The sequence below is a fragment of the Notolepis coatsorum genome, assembly GCF_963971535.1.
Source record: "Notolepis coatsorum genome assembly, chromosome: 20".
In the NCBI taxonomy this organism is placed as follows: Eukaryota; Metazoa; Chordata; class Actinopteri; order Aulopiformes; family Paralepididae; genus Notolepis; species Notolepis coatsorum.
Genome location: NC_140184.1, coordinates 68,930,911 through 68,951,981, shown reverse-complemented (window position 1 = coordinate 68,951,981; position 21,071 = coordinate 68,930,911). Strand labels below are relative to the sequence as shown.

Below are 21,071 nucleotides of genomic sequence, written 5' to 3'. Positions count from 1 at the left end.
CACTATACAAGGAAGAACATATTGCCTCTCAGCGCAGATATCTGTCTGATGAAAGAAACAGGTTCATTCATAGTAATGCGCTGGATTTATTTGCAGTAACGGTAACGGCATATTCTTAAATAATAGCGCTGCCCGAGGCGGGGCATGATACAGTCAACATATAGCAAAAGAGAGAGCGAGAGAGAGCTCCCGTTCTACAGTCAATATACAGTGTACAGAGAGAGAGAGAACATGTGTTTGTCATGTGTGTGTGTGTTAGAGAGAGACTAGAGCATGTATGACAGATTCAAAAGGACAAAGATCAAAAGAGAGAGAGAGAGAGAGAGAGAGAGAGACACATTGGAAAGAAATTGAAATGCTATTTGGCCCTAAACAGAGAGTACACAGTGGCAGAATACCTGAGCACTGTGACTGAAGATCCTTGAGCACAGCCTAGCCATCGAGAAAGGCCGCCATAGGCAGACTGTGTGTGTTAGAAAGAGAGAGAGAGAGAGAGAGAGAACATGTGTGTTTGTCATGTGTGTGTGTGTGTGTTAGAGACTAGAGCATGTATGACAGATTCAAAAGGACAAAGATCAACACTTAAATCCAACAAGAAGAGCAGGGTATACCAGAGAAACCAAAGCAAGGAGCCAATGGCCGACATCAGCTAAATAGGCTAGCCAGGTACTCTGTGACACCAGGCCACACACAGCTTTGGCCAATGGCCCAACGCTACACAAGCTACACAAGCTACACAAGCTACACAAGCTACACCATTCACACACAGCACATGTCGTATCTCCAAATGTTGTGAAGTAGCATATGTTTTGCCTGGAAAAAAACATTGTTATTAACAAAACATTCGGGAGGGGAAGGAAGTAAGAGTGGGGTAATGTCATGACATTTTCATTAATCTTAGTTACCTGCACGAGGGCGCAGGGCGAAAGGCCGCGCAACACAGGTCTCCACGTTGACGAAAGGCCTCAGCGCGCCTCCCTCCACCTTCGCTCCCCACCCCTCCCTCCTGGTATAGTACGGGGGGCCACGGCTCCGGCCGAGGAGACTGGGTGTGGGGAGGACGTGGTGGGCCGACAGCCAGCCAGCCAGCCCACACATGGCGTCTGGCTAACAGTTAGCTCAATCAGGCACGTGGCTCTATGTAGCTGCATACAGCCAGGTGCTCTCACCACCAGCAGGCACACACCGTTAGCGTTAGCTACTAGTAGTATTAGCTACAGTAGTCGACCAGTTTGGCTCCAGAGAGAGAAAGACAGATCCACGGCGGGTATATAATCATATGTTGACTCACGGTCACTCACCATAACGCAGTATCAACGTCACGTGGAAGGAGACTTTCTTGGCCCCACGGTGTAATTTCTTCTTCTTCTTCTTCTTCGAGTACTTTCCGGCAGACTGGACACCTTTCGGCGTATTGCTTCTTTTGAAAAGACATCCACTCGCCTCGCCTCGCTCCTCTGGATAGGTTAGCCGTTAGCTAAGCTAGCTACTAGCCGGCGACAGCATCATGGCGACTTGGCCCACGGTGTAATTCTTCTTCTTCTTCTTCTTCGAGTACTTTCCGGCAGACTGGACACCTTTCGGCATATTGCTGCCTAACAGATTTATCTGCTCACAAGTTCTCTTCTCCTTCTTTTGAAAAGACATCCACTCGCCTCGCTCCTCTGAATAGCGCTGAATTATCTACCTCGTGTGTCTTCTTCTTCTATTTGGTATTACGGCGGTCGGCGGACGGGCCGGAAACACTATCCTAAAATCTGTAGAGCAGCAAATCCGCAGAAACCGGAAAACTGCAGTCTGCAGAGCCAGGAAGTCAGACACATTCTACAAACGTGTCTAATGTGAAATATATAAGCATATAAGCAAAACTAGATTTTAGGTCTGTGATGAAAAAGGGCCTCGCGGGAAGGGGGGCCTCGCAAAAAAATAAAAAAAAAATAAAAAAAAATAATAAAAAATAATAAAAAAAATAAATAAAAAATATTTTTTTTTTATTTTTTTTGTATTTTTTTTTTGCGAGGCCCCCCTTCCCGCGAGGCCCTGTGCGACCGCACTGCTCGCACACCCCCTGAGGCGGCCCTGGGTAACGGCGTTATTGAGATTGGAGGAGTAATCCGTTAGATTACTCGTTACTGAAAAAACTAACACCGTTACTTATAGCTCCGTTATTCCCATCACTGCAAACCGGGTACCGTCAGTTTCTACAAGAACACTTTTACCTTTATCGAAGAATACCTTGGCACTGCTTGCAGTAGCAGCTATTACAGAGCATAGTCCTTGTGGGAACGATGGTACGTAGAGAGCGTTCTTTAATGTCACCGTACGCCGGCGCCCCTTACTGTCCGTGAGGCATACCTGTGCGTCTCCCCTCTCTTGTGCCAATCCGTAGGTGTGTCTCCTGTCCGCCAGCTTCATGCTGTGCCTCTCCGGGTGGAAAGTGTCGTCAAAGTTCTTGAACCGACTCCTGTCGTTGATGATATGGGACGCTGCACCTGTGTCCACAATCAGCCCCCTTCTCTGGGCCCGCTGCAGCTGGGCCGGTCCGGCGGTGCCCGCCGTCCGCGCCCCGAAAGCTTGGTCTTCTTGTCCCGTTATTCTCCGGGCGTCGTCTCGATCCGTCTCACGTCGATTGTCGCCGTCATCGATTCTCCGGGCGCCGTCTCGATTTGTCTCACGTCGACCGTCGCCGCCATCGTGTCCGCTGTCGTCATCCTGTCCACAGCCGCCTTCTTGTCCGTAACTGCCATTTTGTCCATGGCCTCCGTCTCGTCCGTGGCCGCCGTTTCGTCCGTAGCCGCCATTTTGTCTGTAGTCACCATTTTGTCCGTGGCCTCTGTCTCGTCCATGGCCGTCGTGTCGTCCGTAGCCGCCATCTTGTCCATGTGCGTATCGCGCGCTCTGGTTGTGTTTCTTCATGCACGCTCTGTCTGTGTGCCCCATGGATTTGCAGAAGCTACACCAGTCAGTCTTTGTGCAGTCGCTTCTTCGATGGCCTTTATCTCCGCATCGCCAACACGCCAGTTCTGTCGTGGTCCTGGTTCTCTCCCTTGGCGTCGCTCGGGCCTTTAGCACCCTCTCCCCCTCCTCCGCGGCGGCTGGGTGGGTGTCTTCCGAGGCCTCAAAGTTCCTTAACTTAGCCTTGAACTGTCCCAACGTCATGTCCGTTGAACCGTGTGTTACCAGGAGTGTGAACGGTTTGTACAGCTCCGGTAGTCCTCTCATTATCATCGCCATCATTAGCCCATCGCTTGGTGCTTCTCCGGCACTTCTCAGTGGCGTCGTGATCTGCTCCGCTCTGTTGACGTATTCGGTCACGGTCTCGGTGGTCCCCTTCCTCAGGCCCGTTAGTGCTATGTAGAGGGCCACGACTCTGGGTCTTCCTCGCCCGATGAAATGCTCTCTCAATACCGCCAGGCTTTCTCGGCCTCGGTCTTTAGTGTCGCGGAATATCAGCCCCAGGCTGGTGTCGTCGAGCATCGGCGCTAACTCACAGTACGCACTTGCGTTACGCTGATCGTCCAGGGCTTGCTCTTCCGCCGTCAGTTCTCCGGTGGGGGCCGCCAGGATCGTCTCCTTCAGCCCCGCCCCGTGCATGCAGCACAGCATGCGCTCTTCCCAGAGCTCATAGTTCTCTGCTTTTCCATTGAATGTCGGCCATTTGTCCCTTCTCTTGTTTTCCATCCTCTTCGTTAGTGGTATGCTTAGCTTTTGCTCTTGTTGGCCTAGCGTCTAGCCACACAGTGCTCCCGGTGCTAACCTAGCCTATACTTCAGCTAAGCTTGCTACAGTACCCTAATTATTTCACCCCAGCGTTATCTGGGCCCATAACCTGTTAACAGAATTCGGCTATAGGGCGACAGTAATGTGGTCAAGAGGCATGGTTTCTATCTTGAGCCTGAACTGGCATGGTGTCTGTTGTGAAGGGCCAGATTAAACCGAATATATATATTTAATTATATATATATATTTAATTGTATTTGTATATTCTCTAATATTCCCTGATATCCCTTGTATATTCCTTGTACAATATGCATTGAATATCCATTCTAGCCTACTGAACATCCCATAATAGTCTCCATTCTACTATTGGTCGAGACCTTGGTGCCAGGCTGCCATACCCCTCAGACCCAGTTCAAACGTACCGCTCCACATGTACGAACAAGTCCTAGTTCCGCGTAGGAATCTGGCTACCGCACCACTAATGGGACTATTTGTTCATAGTGCGTATATATACTGCGCTACTAAAGTAGGACTTCCTTTTCAGTCCAGTTTCTTACCCTCCAATAGAGTCACAGACGTAAAGCCTCCCCGCGACGCCACGTGTGGGAGTAAGGCCAAGTTCGCCTACCATTGGTATTGAGACATCGTGTATATTAATATTTGAATAGTCATATTTGGCACTATATCGTCGAGTTGGACGTAGTCTATTAAGCTAATAATAGTCTGTTAATATATAGTGCTTTGTGCGGTGAGAATACTACCGTAGTCAGTACCCCATCGTTTCGGGCAGAGAACTGGCTGCTTACCCAGGGTGGTTGACCCCATGTGAAGCTGCACCCGAGGAGCCCCAGAGCCGACGAGTGAGTGGACCTGTATACCGGATTATTCTACCGACGACAGCCCGCCTTCCCAGGCACGGATTATGCTTTGTATACTTTGATTATTCCATGGATAAAGACCCCCGACACTGCCGTGTGTTGGAACCCCCCCCCCTGGAGAGGACGCAAGGTGAGGAGACGCTCTGCAAGACGAGGTCGCTTCACGTCTCTCCCCCGTGGACCGGAGAGAGCCGGCCCACAAAGAGTCCACCTGCTTTCATCTGTGGTCCAAGGATCGCCGGCGCATTGAACGGCACTACAGTGGGTTCACCTGGGATACCCTTGGCCGGACGAGGCAGCCGGATTCTACCCCCCCCCCCCCCTCCTACTCCTGTCGGCTTACAAGCGACCGGATTAACCCCCCCTTAGTGTATCTAGTATATAATCATTAAAGTATCATTGCTGTTATTCCTTAACTATTCCAGGTCGTATATTTACCACCTGCGCCATCAGAGATTGGACATTCTCTATTGATATACCGACGAATACTCTTTGCCATAAAAGTGCATACTATTTCAATTCATAAATGTAATTAAGTGATTAAGTGCTTGCTCTACACACCATTGCTGTGTAGTAATAAACGCATACTTCGACTTCGTACATTTGTGTTGGATCCGTTTCATCTACGTGAGAGTGTTTATGATAATATATTTATGCCGTGTACTGGGTGGCCGAATATTAAGTACAAAGGTAGTGGTAGTAAGTATCATATCTAGTAATACAGTCAGGGAATTGTACCCCTCAGTTACAGTGTCTTTTATTCACATGGAAAGAGCAGTAACACAGGTCTTCTCTCACTGAGAGACATGGGGGGAGAGAAAGAAGTGGGAGGAGAAATCTACTTTTATACTCGCAACATGGTGGTGTACCTGGGTGGCTCCGCCTAGAGCGCCCTCTAGTGGGAACAGATATATATGCAGCTAGACAGTTACTGGTGGAGACAGTTATATATGCAGGTAAACAGTTACTAGTGTAAACAGCCATATATACAGTTAGACAGTTACTAACAATCCTACACAGAACTTCTGACTTCAACATATATTAATTTATATTTTTAAAACATCCCCCACTGTGTGTGTCAGTGGTCAGTGGAAACAGATGAAAACATATTAACATTAGGTGACGGCGCACCTGACCAGACACAGATGCAAAAAATTACATATTCGGTGACGGCGCACCTGACCAGACACAGATGCAAAAAATGACATATTCGGTGATGGCACACCTGACCAGACAGATGAAAACATATTAGGTGACGCGTGACGGCACACCTAACCAGACACAGATCAAAACATATTAGGTGACAGCTCACCTGACCAGATCAAAACATTTTAGGTGACAGCGCACCTGACCAGATCAAAACATATTAGGTGACAGCGCACCTGACCAGATCAAAACATATTAGGTGAAGGTGACAAGGAAGCCACAGACTCATACCCCCCCGACACTCAACTAACCGCCTTGGACAGTCCTTCATACCAGCGGCCATCAGGCTCCACAACAGTGGGCAGGGACTGCTGCCAGACATCGACCTAGAACAAATAGGAACCCAAGTAGGACAATAACACTACCTTATGCATACTGCACCTTATGTGGATACTGTGATACTGTGAATAATGAATAATGTATATTTCAGTTAGTTAGATAGTAAATTATAACACTACCTTATGCATACTTTCTGTATATTACTCTTTCTGTATATTACTAGTGAAGCACTGCCTCACTAGTAGTCATGCAATAACCTCCACTGCATCACACCTAACCGTAGCTGGTTCCTGACTGTATATTTACACTAGTCAAGTCAAGTCAAGTCAATTTTATTTGTATAGCACATTTCCAGGCAGCGGCAGCTGGCACCAAAGTGCTTCACAGGCAGGTTGATAAAAACAAAATAATATGATGCAAGATATAAGATTAAAAACATAGTAAAGCAATGCAAGTAATAAAAACATATTAGGTGAAGGTGACAAGGAAGCCACAGACTCATACCCCCCCAACACTCAACTAACCGCCTCGGACAGTCCTTCATACCAGCGGCCATCAGGCTCCACAACAGTGGGCAGGGACTGCTGCCAGACATCGACCTAGAACTAATAGGAACCCAAGTAGGACAATAACATTACCTTATGCATACTGCACCTTATGTGGATACTGTGATACTGTGAATAATGAATAATGTATATTTCAGTTAGTTAGATAGTAAATTATAACACTACCTTATGCATACTGCACCTTATGTGACACTGTGAATACTGTGAATATATATTTCAGTTAGTTAGATAGTAAATTATATTGACCTATTTGTTTACACTGCTTGTGTTATTTTCACTACCTGTACCCCCCCCCCCCCTTCCCCCATGCTGCTATGATGCCCCAAGGGGATCAATAAAGGAATATCTTATCTCATCTTAAAAGGAAAGATGAAATTACCTACTTGGGTTCCATCCTAGAGGCAAATCTTTCCTGTGACAAAATGGGATCCAATGTAATAAAACTAAGTCAACCAACGAACTAGATTCCTGTACCGGATCTCCTCTCTGGTAAACAAGAATACCTTGAAGACTCTTAACAGGAGCACTCATTCAAGGGTACTACGACTATGCTTGCACCTCATGATACCAAAGCACCTCAAAGGCACTAAAAACAAAATTACAAACATCACAAAACAAACTGGTCAGACTACTGCTTGACCTTACTCCTAAAACCCACCTCACCCCTGCCCACTTTGACAACCTAGGATGGCTTAGAGTAGACAACTTGCAATGGGCCTGGTCTACAAGATACACTACACCACTAAGATACCCAAGTGCATGTCGAAATACTTCTCAAAGGTCAGTGAATACCACAACCACAACACCAGAGGGAGTTCCACAAATCATGTTCAACCCAGATAAAATCATTTAAAAAGTTTAAAAAAAAATTATAACTTTTCTTTTTTTTAATAAAAGAAAAATCGTCATAACTTAGAAATGAGATTGCATAGGTCTATGAATCGATATCGCAATTTTGTTTCGATTAATTGCCCAGCCCTACTGTGTACAGTAAGTTAGCTTGGTGATCATCATTGTGATGTAATATAAGCTAAGCTAAAGGTAGCTAACAAATTGGCTAGCTACTGTTAGCATACAAGCTTTTACAAACACTGTACTTACTTTTTCATCCACAACTTTTTTTTCTGATCCAGATGCATAAGTCCTCTCCATGTTGGTGATTTATACTTCGGTCCTTTGGTGCAAAGTTTCATTTAGCCTACAGTGCTACTGCCTACACAGTAATGTTACTGACTGGGCTCTCCAAGCCCTCTCAAAGCAGGAAATAGGAAATAGGAAATGGTGTTCTCTGATTGGTGTAAAAAAAACTGAACTGTCAGAACTGTCAATCATTCAAGCCCCATTCAAATGTATGAGTGAGGTTTAGCCTCACTACCCGCTTTTTATAAACTCAAATACCCTATTTTGATTGGATAATTATATTCTTAAGCCCAACCTGTGCACCTATTTTAGCACTGAGTGATTGACATCTGGCCAATACTGCAGTTATGGGATCAGGCCAGATCAGAGAGCTCAGAGCTGAAACTTGGACATTTTTGAAGAAAAAAAGAATTCACTGGCATTGTTTTTTTCACAGAGGAAAACATTTCTAATAAAAAAATATAATAATAATAAAAAAAATATATATATATTAATAATAACTTTTTTGTCTTCTTTCTGTATATTACTCTTTCTGTATATTACTAGTGAAGCACTGCCTCACTAGTAGTCATGCAATAACCTCCACTGCATCACACCTAACCGTAGCTGGTTCCTGACTGTATATTTACACTAGTCAAGTCAAGTCAAGTCAATTTTATTTGTATAGCACATTTCCAGGCAGCGGCAGCTGGCACCAAAGTGCTTCACAGGCAGGTTGATAAAAACAAAATAATATGATGCAAGATATAAGATTAAAAACATAGTAAAGCAATGAAGTAATAAAAACATGTAGGACACATGTAAACAAAGAGGATAGAAGGGCCAGGGGTCTAGTGGTGATTAAGTGGGGGGGGAGTCCAAGGAGAACAGGTAGGTTTTTAAAAGTGATTTAAAAGCCTGCACGGTCTGGGCGGCCCGTACACTGAGGGGGAGGCTGTTCCACAATCTAGGCGCTGCAGTGGAGAAGGCTCTGTTTCCCCTAGTCTTGAGCCTAGTTCTAGGCACCACCAATAGCAGCTGGTCAGCTGATCTGAGGGATCGTGGGGGGTGTGGCGGTGCAAGAGCTCGGATAGATAGGGAGGAGCCTTGCCATTTAGTGATTTAAAAACATTTAGGGCTAATTTAAATTCAGTTTTTCCTACTCGGCTTTCGTGGCGGAGCTCTGAAGGGTATTCCACCATCCAGCTTGTGGCCAGGACCCTGGAGCTCGGTTGGGCACCTTCCAGCAGGGCAGTGGCAGTGTCACCGACTACGCACAGTTCAGACTGGCTGCAACCGAGAGTGGTTGGAACGACCGGGCGCTTCGCCTCACTTTCCTGAGGGGTCTCAACGAGGCTGTGAGGGACCAGCTCACCACCCGAGAGGAGCCCGATTCGCTCGAGGCCCTAATTAGCCTCGCCATCCGCATCAACGGACGCCTCCGGGAGAGAAGCATGAGCCCCACATTGTCTGGTCCTCCGGCACCATCATGGGGTGGAGCCCCTGCTGTCATGTCCAGTGTCTTCAGGCTGCGCCCAGCCCTTCTTCCTGGAGTTCCCCTAGTGTCCCGCTTCCAGACCTTTCTACTATCCCTCCTGAGTACGATGATCTCGGGGAGGTTTTCAGCAAGTCCCGGGCTCAGGCCCTTCCTCCTCATCGGCCTTACGATCGACCTCCGCTCTCGGGCTTCCCTTCCCGGCAGCCGCCTTTACAGTCTGACCATCCCCGAGAAGGCAGCGATGGAGTACATCTTCGAGCCTCATTCGGCCCTCGTCCTCCCCGGTGGTGGCTGGATTCTTTTTTGTTAAGAAGAAGGACGGAGGCCACCGACCCTGCATTGACTATCGCCAACTTAACGATATCACCATCAAGAACAAGTATCCTCTTCCTCTCATGAACTCCACCTTTGAGCCCCTCACCCAGGCTACTGTCTTCACTAAACTGGATCTCCGGAGTGCTTACCATCTGGTCCGGATCCGAGAGGGCGACGAGTGGAAGACCGCCTTCAAGACTCCCAGGGGTCATCACGAGTACCTGGTAATGCCGTTCGGCCTCACCAACGCCCCGGCGGTATTCCAGGCGCTCATGAACGACATCCTTCGTGACATGCTCGATGAGTTTGTGGTGGTCTACCTCGACGACATCCTCGAGGAGCATGTCCATCATGTCCGCCGAGTACTTGAGCGCCTTCTCCGCAACCGGCTCTTCGTTAAGGCGGAGAAGTGCCGTTTCCACTCCAATTCCGTTGTTTACCTTGGCTTCATCGTGGAGAGCGGCCAGACCCGAGCCGACCCCCGCAAGATCCAGGCCGTGGTAGGGTGGCCGGAGCCCTCTTCTTGGAAGGAGCTACAGAGCTTCCTAGGTTTTGCAAACTTTTACCGGAGGTTCATCCGGAACTACAGAAGTGGCGGAGCCACTTACCAAGCTGACCTCTCCCTCCCTGCCTTTCGACTGGTCTCCAGCGGCCTGCTCTGCGTTCCGTTCCCTCAGGAACAGATTCACCACCGCCCCGGTCTTACTCCACCCAGACCCCAAGAGGCAGTTCATTGTGGAGGTGGGACGCCTCGGATAATGGACTAGGGGCTATCCTGTCTCAGCGGTCAGCGACGGACCAGAAGGTCCATCCATGTGCCTTCTACTCTCTCTGTTTCCTTCCTGCTGAGAGGAACTACGACATAGGGAATCAGGAGCTGTTGGCAGTGGTAGCTGCCTTGGAGGAATGGCGTCATTGGCTGGAGGGGGCAGAGGAACCGTTTACTATTTGGACTGATCATAAGAACTTAACGGACATCCGCGCACCCAAGCGCCTCAACGGCCGGCAGGCAAGGTGGGCCAGCTTCCTCAGTCGGTTCGACTTCTCGCTGACCTTTCGCCCTGGGTCGCGCAACACGAAGGCCGACTCTCTGTCCCGGCTACACACCAAGGAGGATCCAACTACCAAGGATCCGACTCTCATTCTCCCTGAGGCCAGGGTGATGGGAGTGGTTACCTGGGGCATCGAAACCGTGGTGAAGCGTGCCTTACGTTTCCATCCTGCTCCGAGCAACGTACCTTTTCGTCGCCTCTTCGTACCCAACTCTGTCTGGTCCCGGGTTCTCCAATAGGGCCACACCAGCCGGTTTGCCTGCCACCCCGGCGTCCACCGCACCTTCTCCTTCCTGGCTCGTCGGTTCTGGTGGTCCACCATGAGGAACGACGTCAGGGAGTTTGTGTTGGCCTGCACGGTCTGCGCCCGCAGCAAGGCCTCTCACCAAGCACCCGCCGGCCTGCTGCAGCCACTTCCCATTCCGAGCTGCCCTTGGTCCCATGTGGCGTTGGACTTCGTCTCTGGCCTTCCTCCCTCCCAGGGAAACACGGCCATTCTAACAGTGGTGGATCGTTTCAGCAAGGGGGTCCATCTCGTGGCCCTTCACAAGCTTCCATCAGCTCCCGAGACGGCGGACCTCCTGATGAGCCACGTGTTCCACCTCCATGGGTTTCCCCAGGACGTCGTCTCAGACCGGGGGCCCCAGTTCACCTCCCAGGTATGGCGGGCCTTTTGTAAGGGATTGGGGGCCACTGTTAGCCTTTCCTCTGGTTATCACCCACAGACTAACGGGCAGACGGAGAGAATGAACCAGAGTGTGGAGTCTGCTTTCCGCTGTGTTGCCGCCAAGAAGCCTGCATCCTGGAGCCGGTTCCTCCCCTGGGTCGAGTATGCCATCAACTCCCTGGTCAGCTCCGCCACCGGCCTCTCGCCGTTCGAGGTATCTCTGGGCTCCCAACCCCCTCTCTTCACAGCACAGGAGTCGGAAGTGGCAGTTCCCTCCGTGCAGATTCATCTTGACCGGTGTTGTCGCGTCTGGGAGATCACCAGGACTACTCTGCTCCGGGCATCGGAGCGCGCCAGTCGGGGAGCTAATCGACGCCGGACACCAGCGCCAGCATACCAACCAGGGCAGAGGGTGTGGCTATCCTCCAAGGATCTCCCACTTCAATCCACCGCCAAGAAGCTGAACCCCCGGTTCGTCGGCCCTTTCGAGATCCGGAAGGTGCTCAGCCCCACGGCGGTGAGTCTAAGGCTTCCAGCCTCCATGCAGATCCATCCTGTGTTTCATGTGTCCCGTGTAAAACCTGTCTCTCTCAGTCCCCTGATGCCTCCTGCCCCAGATCTGCCTCCTCCCGAGATGGTGGATGGACACCCACAGTGGAGGGTTCGCCGGCTCATGGACATCCGACGCCGAGGACGGGGGTTCCAGTATCTGGTGGACTGGGAGGGATATGGTCCCGATGAACAGAGCTGGGTTTCCCGCCAGCTCATCATGGACGGTCGACCCCGCCCTGATCGCCGACTTTCACCATTCCCATCCGGACAAGCCGAGTTTTTTTGCTGTGTACTCACTCTTCTCCCCCTTGGACCCATGCCTTGAATTGCCCTTCGACTTTGCTCCTGGTGAGTCTTATATAAGACTATTTCCTCTCAACATATATCCTTGTTTGTCCTGGACTCATTGCTTTCGTCCGCCTTCGGGTGTTTCCCTAAACATTGAAGAGTTGTTGAATTTTATGTTACTCGACTCTGCCTCGTGTTTTTCCGTTGGGCTATTGACATTTTCCCTTAAAGGGGACGTTCCTATTCCCCCCCCCCCCCCTCAAGTTACTGACGCTGTTTTTTCCTCACATCTATTTGTTTCTTAAAGGGACAGTGTCGCACATTTCTGTTGTTCAAAATAAATACGCCCTTTGTTTTTGGCTAACTCTGAATTACCTGTCTGTGTCGTGCTATTGGGGTCGCATACAAACCATAACAACACGTTCGCAAAACCCCAGCAGTAATCGAGAAATAATGACTATGTTAAGATAAATGTGGGAAAACAGTCATTTAGCGCATTTCCCAAGCTACAGTATGTAGATTCCCCACCAGGTTGGTAAATGTGAGAGGAAAACAGGTTACTGAACCACGCCAGGATCTTTTTAATGACCTCCCACTCGTGCATCCATTGACCATTTTCACATGGTGGCCTCAATAAGAAGAACATTGAAAGTTGAAAGCACAATGAGAAGAACGTTGAGAGTTGAAAGCATAATGAGAAGAAAGTTGAAAGCATAATGAGAAGAAAGTTGAAAGCACAATGAGAAGAAAGTTGAAAGTTGAAAGCACAATGAGAAGAAAGTTGAAAGCACAATATGTCATGCTCAGGTTGGAAATGGCTGCCATGTGAATATGAACCATGGCATGGTGAGTGTGCATCTACTCTTGTTTTTGTATGCATAATTGAAACACATTAGGATACCAACAGTGTTGTGCTAGTTACTGAAAAATAGTAACTCAGTTACTTTACTAGTTACTTCATTTCAAAGTAACTTCGTTACTGTACTAGTTACTTACACCCAAAAGTAATGAGTTACTGTGAAAAGTAACTATTTAGTTATTTAAAAAAAATTAAAAAAAGATGGGACAAGGGACTAAACACGTTTCGCAATTATGCCACAACAATGTGGAATGCCCTACCCAAAGCTAGGGGTAACAGTACTGTATATTTGAATACCGTTTATGTCACACATGTATCAGTACTAAATACCTATATGTCCCTATGGCATAAATGTCATGTATGTTGTGTATGTCATAAATGTCTATATGAATTGAAAATGGGGGACCCTGATGGAAACAAGACAAACGTCTTTCTCAGGTCTGCATCCCCTTAACAATTGTATGTATTGAGCCGTACTGTATTGTACCCATTCTGCAATCTGTTAAATAAAGTTTTCATTCATTCATTCATTCATTCATTCATTCACCATCTTGCAAGTTGCAACGTTGTTTAAGATATAAATCAAAGCATTGCAACGTTAGAATAGTTAGGATATCAATTGTGCATGAAAGGACTATATTTATATTGTTTGATTAGTATTATGAGATTCCCTGGCAGATTTCGTACAGTCAAAATCCGTTGATCAACTTGAGTTTCAGTGAACACATTGCACTCACCAAAGTCTGCGGTGGTCGAGATGTAGTAACGTTACGTTAGTCCAGTTGACTCCAGCAGGGCCTCAAACATGTTCTTTATCTCGTTTCCATGTTGTATATTAATTATCTCTCCAAGTAGTTGCTAAATGGTTTGTTAGTTTGTTACTGCGTTCTTTTTATGTAGATTCATAGCGAGCGTTTGTTTTGTTTACAATAGAGAGGGTCTATTTCTTTCCGTAGCCGCATTTCTGGTTTGCGCATTTCTGATTGGCCAGTGGCCACTGACTGACGCTGTCTGGTCAGAGAACGTCAGTCAGTGGCCAATCAGAAATGAGCAAACCAGAAATGAGGCTACGGAAAGAAATAGACGCTCTCTACAGTAACCGAAACAAACGCAGGCGAAATAAGGACGCTCGCTATGAATCTACATACAAAGAACGCAGTAACGAACTAACAAACCATTCAGTAACGTAAGTAGCGTTACTGAATTTAAAAAGTAATGCGTTAGAGTACTATTTACGGCAAAAAGTAACTTCGTTACTGTAACGCGTTACTTTGTAACGCGTTAGTCCCAACACTGGATACCAAACTGTATTTCAGCAAGTTATCTCTTTCAGGATAGGAGCTAGCAGCAATAATCAGAATACTGTAGTTGGTGCCTCCTACCCAAGCCTAGTCCTCGTCCCGCTGAGCTCTCATCCCCCAGGAGCATCTCCTGCAGCAGGCACTCCACCCAGCAGCCGTGTCAGGTGGAGAGTCTCCACCATCTGCCAGGCCACGCTCTGCAGGGGGGGCAGCATCAGCAGCATCTCCCCGAGGCGCCCCCGCTGCTCACAGATCGCCTTGTCCAGCAACATGTGAGCCTGGAAACGCAGACGCTGCACCAGCTGAGGGCTCAGCAACCCTGGGCAGTCTGGGAGACATGGGCACACCGCCACAATGTAGGCTTCTGAAATCTAAAATCGTCTTATATATAACTGCAAGCGGATGAGGAGATGACATTACTATCAGTATAGTAAAATAAAGCTTCTTAAGTCAATCATGGTCAAAAGCTGAAAGACAACATTGAAGATTTGAGATAGGAGTGAGACAAGATTATCATTGCCAATGTCCACTGCTTCAGAGACAGACAGACAGGGAAATAATTCTTGGAGGCTATACTTCCATGTAAAGAAGGCATGCTGTGATAAAAGTCACATCTGAACAAACACAAGCCGTCCATGGAGGACAGGACCAGGCAGATGCTTTTCTGGAGGTGCAGGGCTGGGTCATGGAGAACAGTGACTGCTACACGTGTTGTGGCTGTGGGACTGCGTCTGTTGCATTCTCAGGACAGGTCCTATGACCTTCCAGCCTGGCTCTGCTGCTCACAGCTTCAGGCCAACAGGCCATAAAGTCCAGCCGGCGGCCACCTCTCCCTGCCAGCGTGGATCTCACCACCACACCCTGATTATTATTAATAGTTTTCCCCAGAACACGATAAAACCAGACTGGGCAGACCGACCTGTGTGTACAGTAGGCGCCAAGGACAGAGGAGAGAGAGACACGCAGGACAGAAACTGTGAAGTAAAAGATTCCTGGCAAAGTGTCTGCCTTTGTCCGGGAGGATGGATGAATTGTTGTGGGAGGACAGATGACGAGGCAGTGACCCTCAGACAGACTGACTGACCTGGGGCGAAGAAAACGGTGGCTCTGAGACAGGCAAACTCGCTGTGGGTGATGTCCAGCTCTCTGAAAGGCTTGACCAGCTCCTCCTGGATACGGAAAGCCACTCTGGACAGCTCCATCTCCACGCCGTTCACTGGGATTACGAAGTTGTTACCTGATCGAGATAATAGGAATAAAACACACTCTGTTCATTCAAGAGAACTATGACACTATGAACTAGAGTACTATGGGCCGTGAAAGCATTATACTTGTTTTATATTGCTCTATACCGTTTAACACATGGCACACAAAGGTATTAGAAAAATGCTAAACTTTTTCTAAAACAAAAACATTCTCTCTTCTTATAGGGCAAGAAAGTTGAAAGTTGAAAGCACAATGAGAAGAAAGCTGAAAGTTGAAAGCACAATGAGAAGAAAGCTGAAAGTTGAAAGCACAATGAGAAGAAAGCTGAAAGTTGAAAGCACAATGAGAAGAAAGCTGAAAGTTGAAAACACAATGAGTTGAAAGTTGAAAATACAATGAGAAGAAAGCTGAAAGTTGAAAGCACAATGAGAAGAAAGCTGAAAGTTGAAAGCACAATGAGAAGAAAGCTGAACGTTGAAAGCACAATGAGAAGAAAGCTGAAAGTTGAAAGCTCAATGAGAAGAAAGCTGAAAGTTGAAAGCACAATGAGTTGAAAGTTGAAAACACAATGAGAAGAAAGTTGAAAGTTGAAAGCACAATAAGTTGAAAGTTGAAAGCACAATGAGGAGAAAGTTGAAATCACAACGAGAAGAAAGTTGAAAGCACAATGAGAAGAAAGCTGAAAGTTGAAAGCACAATGGGAAGAAAGCTGAAAGTTGAATGCACAATGGTAAGAAAGCTGAAAGTTGAAAGCTCAATGAGAAGAAAGCTGAAAGTTGAATGCTCAATGAGAAGAAAGCTGAAAGTTGAAAACACAATGAGAAGAAAGTTGAAAGTTGAATGCACAATGAGAAGAAAGCATGTACTACAACCATTAAATGCAAACACCAAGTACACCAAAATAAATACAAAAACAGCTGTTATTATTGTAATCTGCATGTACAGCTGTTAGTGGGCCACTGATATAAACAGTGGTTTGGCAAGTGGGTAGGTCTGTCTTTTGCATACCCTGTCATCTACCGGGAGGCAGAAGAACTCTGGGATGCACTTTGCCCATTCCACCAGCAGGAGGAGTTGCTGCTTCATGGACTCGAACACATCTCCCACTGAAGCTATTTTCTTGGTGTTGATGTCACAGCTCATAGGTGAGGCCAGGGCTGGGAACTAGGAATGGCAGACCATATTAAGAGGCTCACAGGACACCCAGGTGTTAGTGTAACCTGGGAATGAATTGTATGGATGGTGTGTGTGTGTCAGTGCACAAGTTTGTGTGTGTGTATGCAGGAGTGTAGCTCCAGATTCTGGGCCCCATGAAAGAATGTATTTGTAGGCCCCCACTGAATGCGAGGGCGCGCAAGTGCGCGAGCGGATTTTTTTTGGCCATTTTTTTATTGATGAAAACGCATAATATGGTTTTTACCTATACATTCGGATCAGCAGTTCAGCACCTGCACTGTTGGTGGGTGAGCCTAGTAAAGGATGTCGCATTGCGTTCATCTTCAATGAATGGACCAATGCAATAGTCTACCAAAGCCCCCCCTCTCTCTATATATATCTCACACACACACACACACACACACACACACACACACACACACACACACACACACACACACACACACACACACACACACACACACACACACACACACACACATACACACACACACACACACTTCAGAAACAAACATAGTATCAATGAGAGCATCAATAATACACCTGAGTGATGTCTAGTAAAAAAAAAAATGAATCATCCTAAGCTACCCCCCCCAGCTACGCCCCTGTGTGTATGTGTGTGCGTGTGGATGGGGTGGAGGGTGCATGAGGATGTAGATGGTGGTCAGAGTACTGCTAGGTGTGAGGTGATGATTGTCTGTGAAGGTGGGAGGAGGATTAGCACTAGATGAGCCAAGATGCTATTACCTCCTTTAACCGTCCATACAACAAATGCACCATATATCATACAGCACATCAGTAGTAGAAATCACATCAATCACTTGCCTCTACAGGGCATCAATGGATCAGCATATCATGTATATTTTTAACAATACAGGTTTAATCATGAATAATACAAATATGGTCTGACCTGACTGAAATAGGTATAAATGCATACATTTATTTAAGATATACATTAATAATAATAGGTAGTTTTTTATGTACATTTTGTATTTCTATGAACAAAGATGTATGCATTTGGAAATGCACAAAGGGTAAAAATGACCTATTAGCTTTTTGATTGATAGACAGGGTGTATGTGTGTGTGTGTGAACAAACGTGATCCAGTGCTCTGTGATCTGAGTGCCTTGGCACATTTCTAACACATACAGACACAGAACACATCACATGAAAACCCTGATGGAAAACACACTGGCCTCATTTTGTGGTTCATTTGTCAATCATCCAATTAATTTTGGCGCATTCCTTCTGCACGCAAAAGGGGATATCTGGTTGTTATTATGCATTTGAAGGCAATTGAACATTGGCATACAATCCCAGACCTAGCACTGCAATTAAATAGCCTGTGATCAGATGGGGTCTCTGGGCAATTTAGCAGTTTTCTAAAAAGGAGTAACTGAATCCAGCCTGCAGCTAGAATCTCTGGGGAATTGAATGGCTGCCTGTCTAAAGTGCAGCCTGTATCCTATCCATCTCTACGGCCTTTATCTGCATGTTTCTCAGAAACAGATAAGAGCTCTCCGGGCTTAAGGCTTTGTGGGAAATGGGAGGTCCATACTTCCAGCAGGGCACTTTATATCTGAATAGGAAAAGTGTTTTTAAGTGACAGTCAGGTACCCGATGCACGTTGGCCTCTGCCTGTATTAGCATGCTGACAGATAGAGAACCGGGCCCCTGGCCCTCAGCTGCTGATGTGGTCTCGCTCCTTCTGAACAGCTGAGGAGAAGAGAGAGGGAAGGAGGGACCATCAAGAAGGTTTCTGGCTTTCTGCCATGTTTCTGCTCCCTGGTTCAATTTAAAGCAAATCAAGTTGAACAGTAATTCTAAAATGTGCAATTATTTTCTTCCATATTTACCATACTGTATTACTTTTGTATTGTGCATTCCAGGTAATATCAATCAAACTGCAGTTGTAGTAACATGGGTCTCTCAGTCCCTCCGCTCTGCAGTAAACGGAAAATAAAGGTTCTGGTATCCGTCCCCACTTTATTCAATCAGGAGAGAGAACTTCACACGGCAAAAAACAGTCTGACAATTTTTTTTAATTAAAAACAAATGATGTGCCTGAAACACGTACAATAATCTGCCAGTGCAGTAAACTAATTTGGCTTGGCAGGAGTTCTTCAAATAAGTTAAACATATCTAGGGTTCTCTCCTGATTGGATAAAGTGGGAAGGGATACCGGAAAATGTATTTTCTTTTTACTGCGGAGTGGAGGGACTGGGAGGGACACTTATTTTAACAAAGAAAACACTACTTACAGTACAGCATCTTTAATTAATCCTGAATAAATATTATTCTCATGTATGAATTAATCCTGAATTTCCCCAAGGGGACCAATAAAGGAATATCTAAATTATAAATCAAAAGTAAGTACAAGCAGTATCTTTATATCACACTTATAACAGTGGTGATCATAACACACAATATGAGTGTGCGCTGTGCGGGTAGCTCTACGGTCTTGAATTACCTCCAACAGAGGAGACGGTCACACGCTGGTGACCGGTGCACACGTCATTATAAAGGGAGCAATCTGGATGGCCTTAACCTGATTCCAATATGCCCTCGCAAAGTCAGACAACAAGCTCCAGTCTCGGAACAATCAGTCATCAGAGCTGTCCCCTTAGCAAACAATCAGGAGCCTATTTATCACACTAGAGCGGGAGAAAGAGTGAGAGGCACCCTCTCTGCCTCGCTGACATGACCCTGCTGCACCGATGCCGCAAATGAGTCCTCTACGGAACAGGTGTGATAGATTGGCATCTGAATCAGACGGAAAGAGAAAACTAATAAGAAAATGAACTATGGTAAAACTATAGTAGCCTATTCCTGTGTTTTCTTTTCCCTTCCATATGCACCAATTACTACTGTAGAAATTGTAAAGTGGATTTAGAATGAGGATTAGAATATCTTAATTTGCCAATATAACAGGGTGAACCTGATGCCTTTTACTGTTTGGTGTTTTTAATTTTGATTTTAGTGTGATTTTATTTAGCATGTTTTCGATGTGTTGTAAATTGTGCAGGGCCCCTTGATTTCCCCCCAGCTAATTCTGTCACAGGTGTGCTGATGACCTGCCCCTGTGTACAACAGCAGAGCAGTTGGATGTTGGTGCAATACAGGACGACACCTTATTGTCTTGTCGTTTGATTCCTGTGGTAATCTGAATATATGGTTGAGCCTTTATTTGTTACGTTTTGTTGACCTTTCTTGTGTGTTTTTTTGTGTTTTTTCCTACCAACAAGATATGTAAATCCACTGTCTCTAACTGTCTGTCTAGTGTTTTTAGTGGACTCTCTGGATATAGTGTATACAAATAAAATAGTAAATTTTCATTCCTGGTGTTTGCTGTTTGCACACTCTTGCCTGGAGTCCTACTGTATAAAATAACCTCCTCTTGTAACGTATATAGAATTCAGAACTCCCTAAGCTCTTGGAATAAACCTAGGGTGGCATACTGTAGTACCCCAGGTGGCCAGCATACTCCGCCCGATTCCGGCTACCGGTCAGCACACTCGGCACATGTCCGGCACGGCACGCCAACGATGAGCCGGATCTGGCCCGGTAATGGTTGCCGTGCCAGAGCCGACTCGGCTCGCCAAAGATAAACCGGCTCTGGCCCGGCTCTGGTTGCCAGGGCAGAGCCGACTCGGGCTCGCCAAAGATAAACCGGCTCTGGCCCGGCAATGGTTGCCGGGGCAGAGCCGACTCGGGCTCGCCAAAGATAAACCGGCTCTGGCCCGGCTCTGGTTGCCAGGGCAGAGCCGACTCGGGCTCGCCAAAGATAAACCGGCTCTGGCCCGGCAATGGTTGCCGTGCCAGAGCCGACTCGGGCTCGCCAAAGATAAACCGGCTCTGGCCCGGCAATGGTTGCCGGGGCAGAGCCGACTCGGGCTCGCCAAAGATAAACCGGCTCTGGCCCGGCTCTGGTTGCCGGGGCAGAGCCGACTCGGGCTCGCCAAAGATAAACCGGCTCTGGCCCGGCAATGGTTGCCGGGGCAGAGCCGACTCGGGCTCGCCAAAGATAAACCAAAGATGATTGGCAGAATCGACTGTCAATCAAAATTGTTCCGTTGAGACCACCGCAACAAGTGAATACAGCTGTACTGTACCCACTCTGCAGTCTGTCAATAAAGCTTTCAATCAATCAATCAATCAGACAAATGCATAGAAAAGCCCTTATTATAACCAAATAACTAAAAATTATATTATTGTTTATGAAAATGTTTTAGCCCTATGCTTGCCTATTATTTTAATGGCAACAAATAAAATAATAATAATAAAATTAATAAATAAAATGTTAGAGGAGTGGAGGGGGGGGGGCAGAGCGAGGTGGGTGTTAGAGGAGTGGAGGGGGGGGGGCAGAGCCTCATAAAGCTAACATTAGCT

General features: G+C 46.9%; 1 protein-coding gene across 1 annotated transcript in view; it reads right to left on the bottom strand.

The window, feature by feature from the left end:
• The window catches only part of hnf4b (hepatic nuclear factor 4, beta), a gene marked incomplete at both ends in the record, with an annotated part of 107,769 nt that overhangs the window by 15,022 nt on the left and 71,676 nt on the right, over positions 1-21,071 (bottom strand). Inside the window, 6 exon segments of the mRNA XM_084337141.1 lie at positions 14,382-14,446; positions 14,448-14,628; positions 15,385-15,537; positions 16,511-16,670; positions 18,300-18,366; positions 18,368-18,398. Of these exon segments, the coding sequence (XP_084193267.1) occupies positions 14,382-14,446; positions 14,448-14,628; positions 15,385-15,537; positions 16,511-16,670; positions 18,300-18,366; positions 18,368-18,398 (657 nt within the window).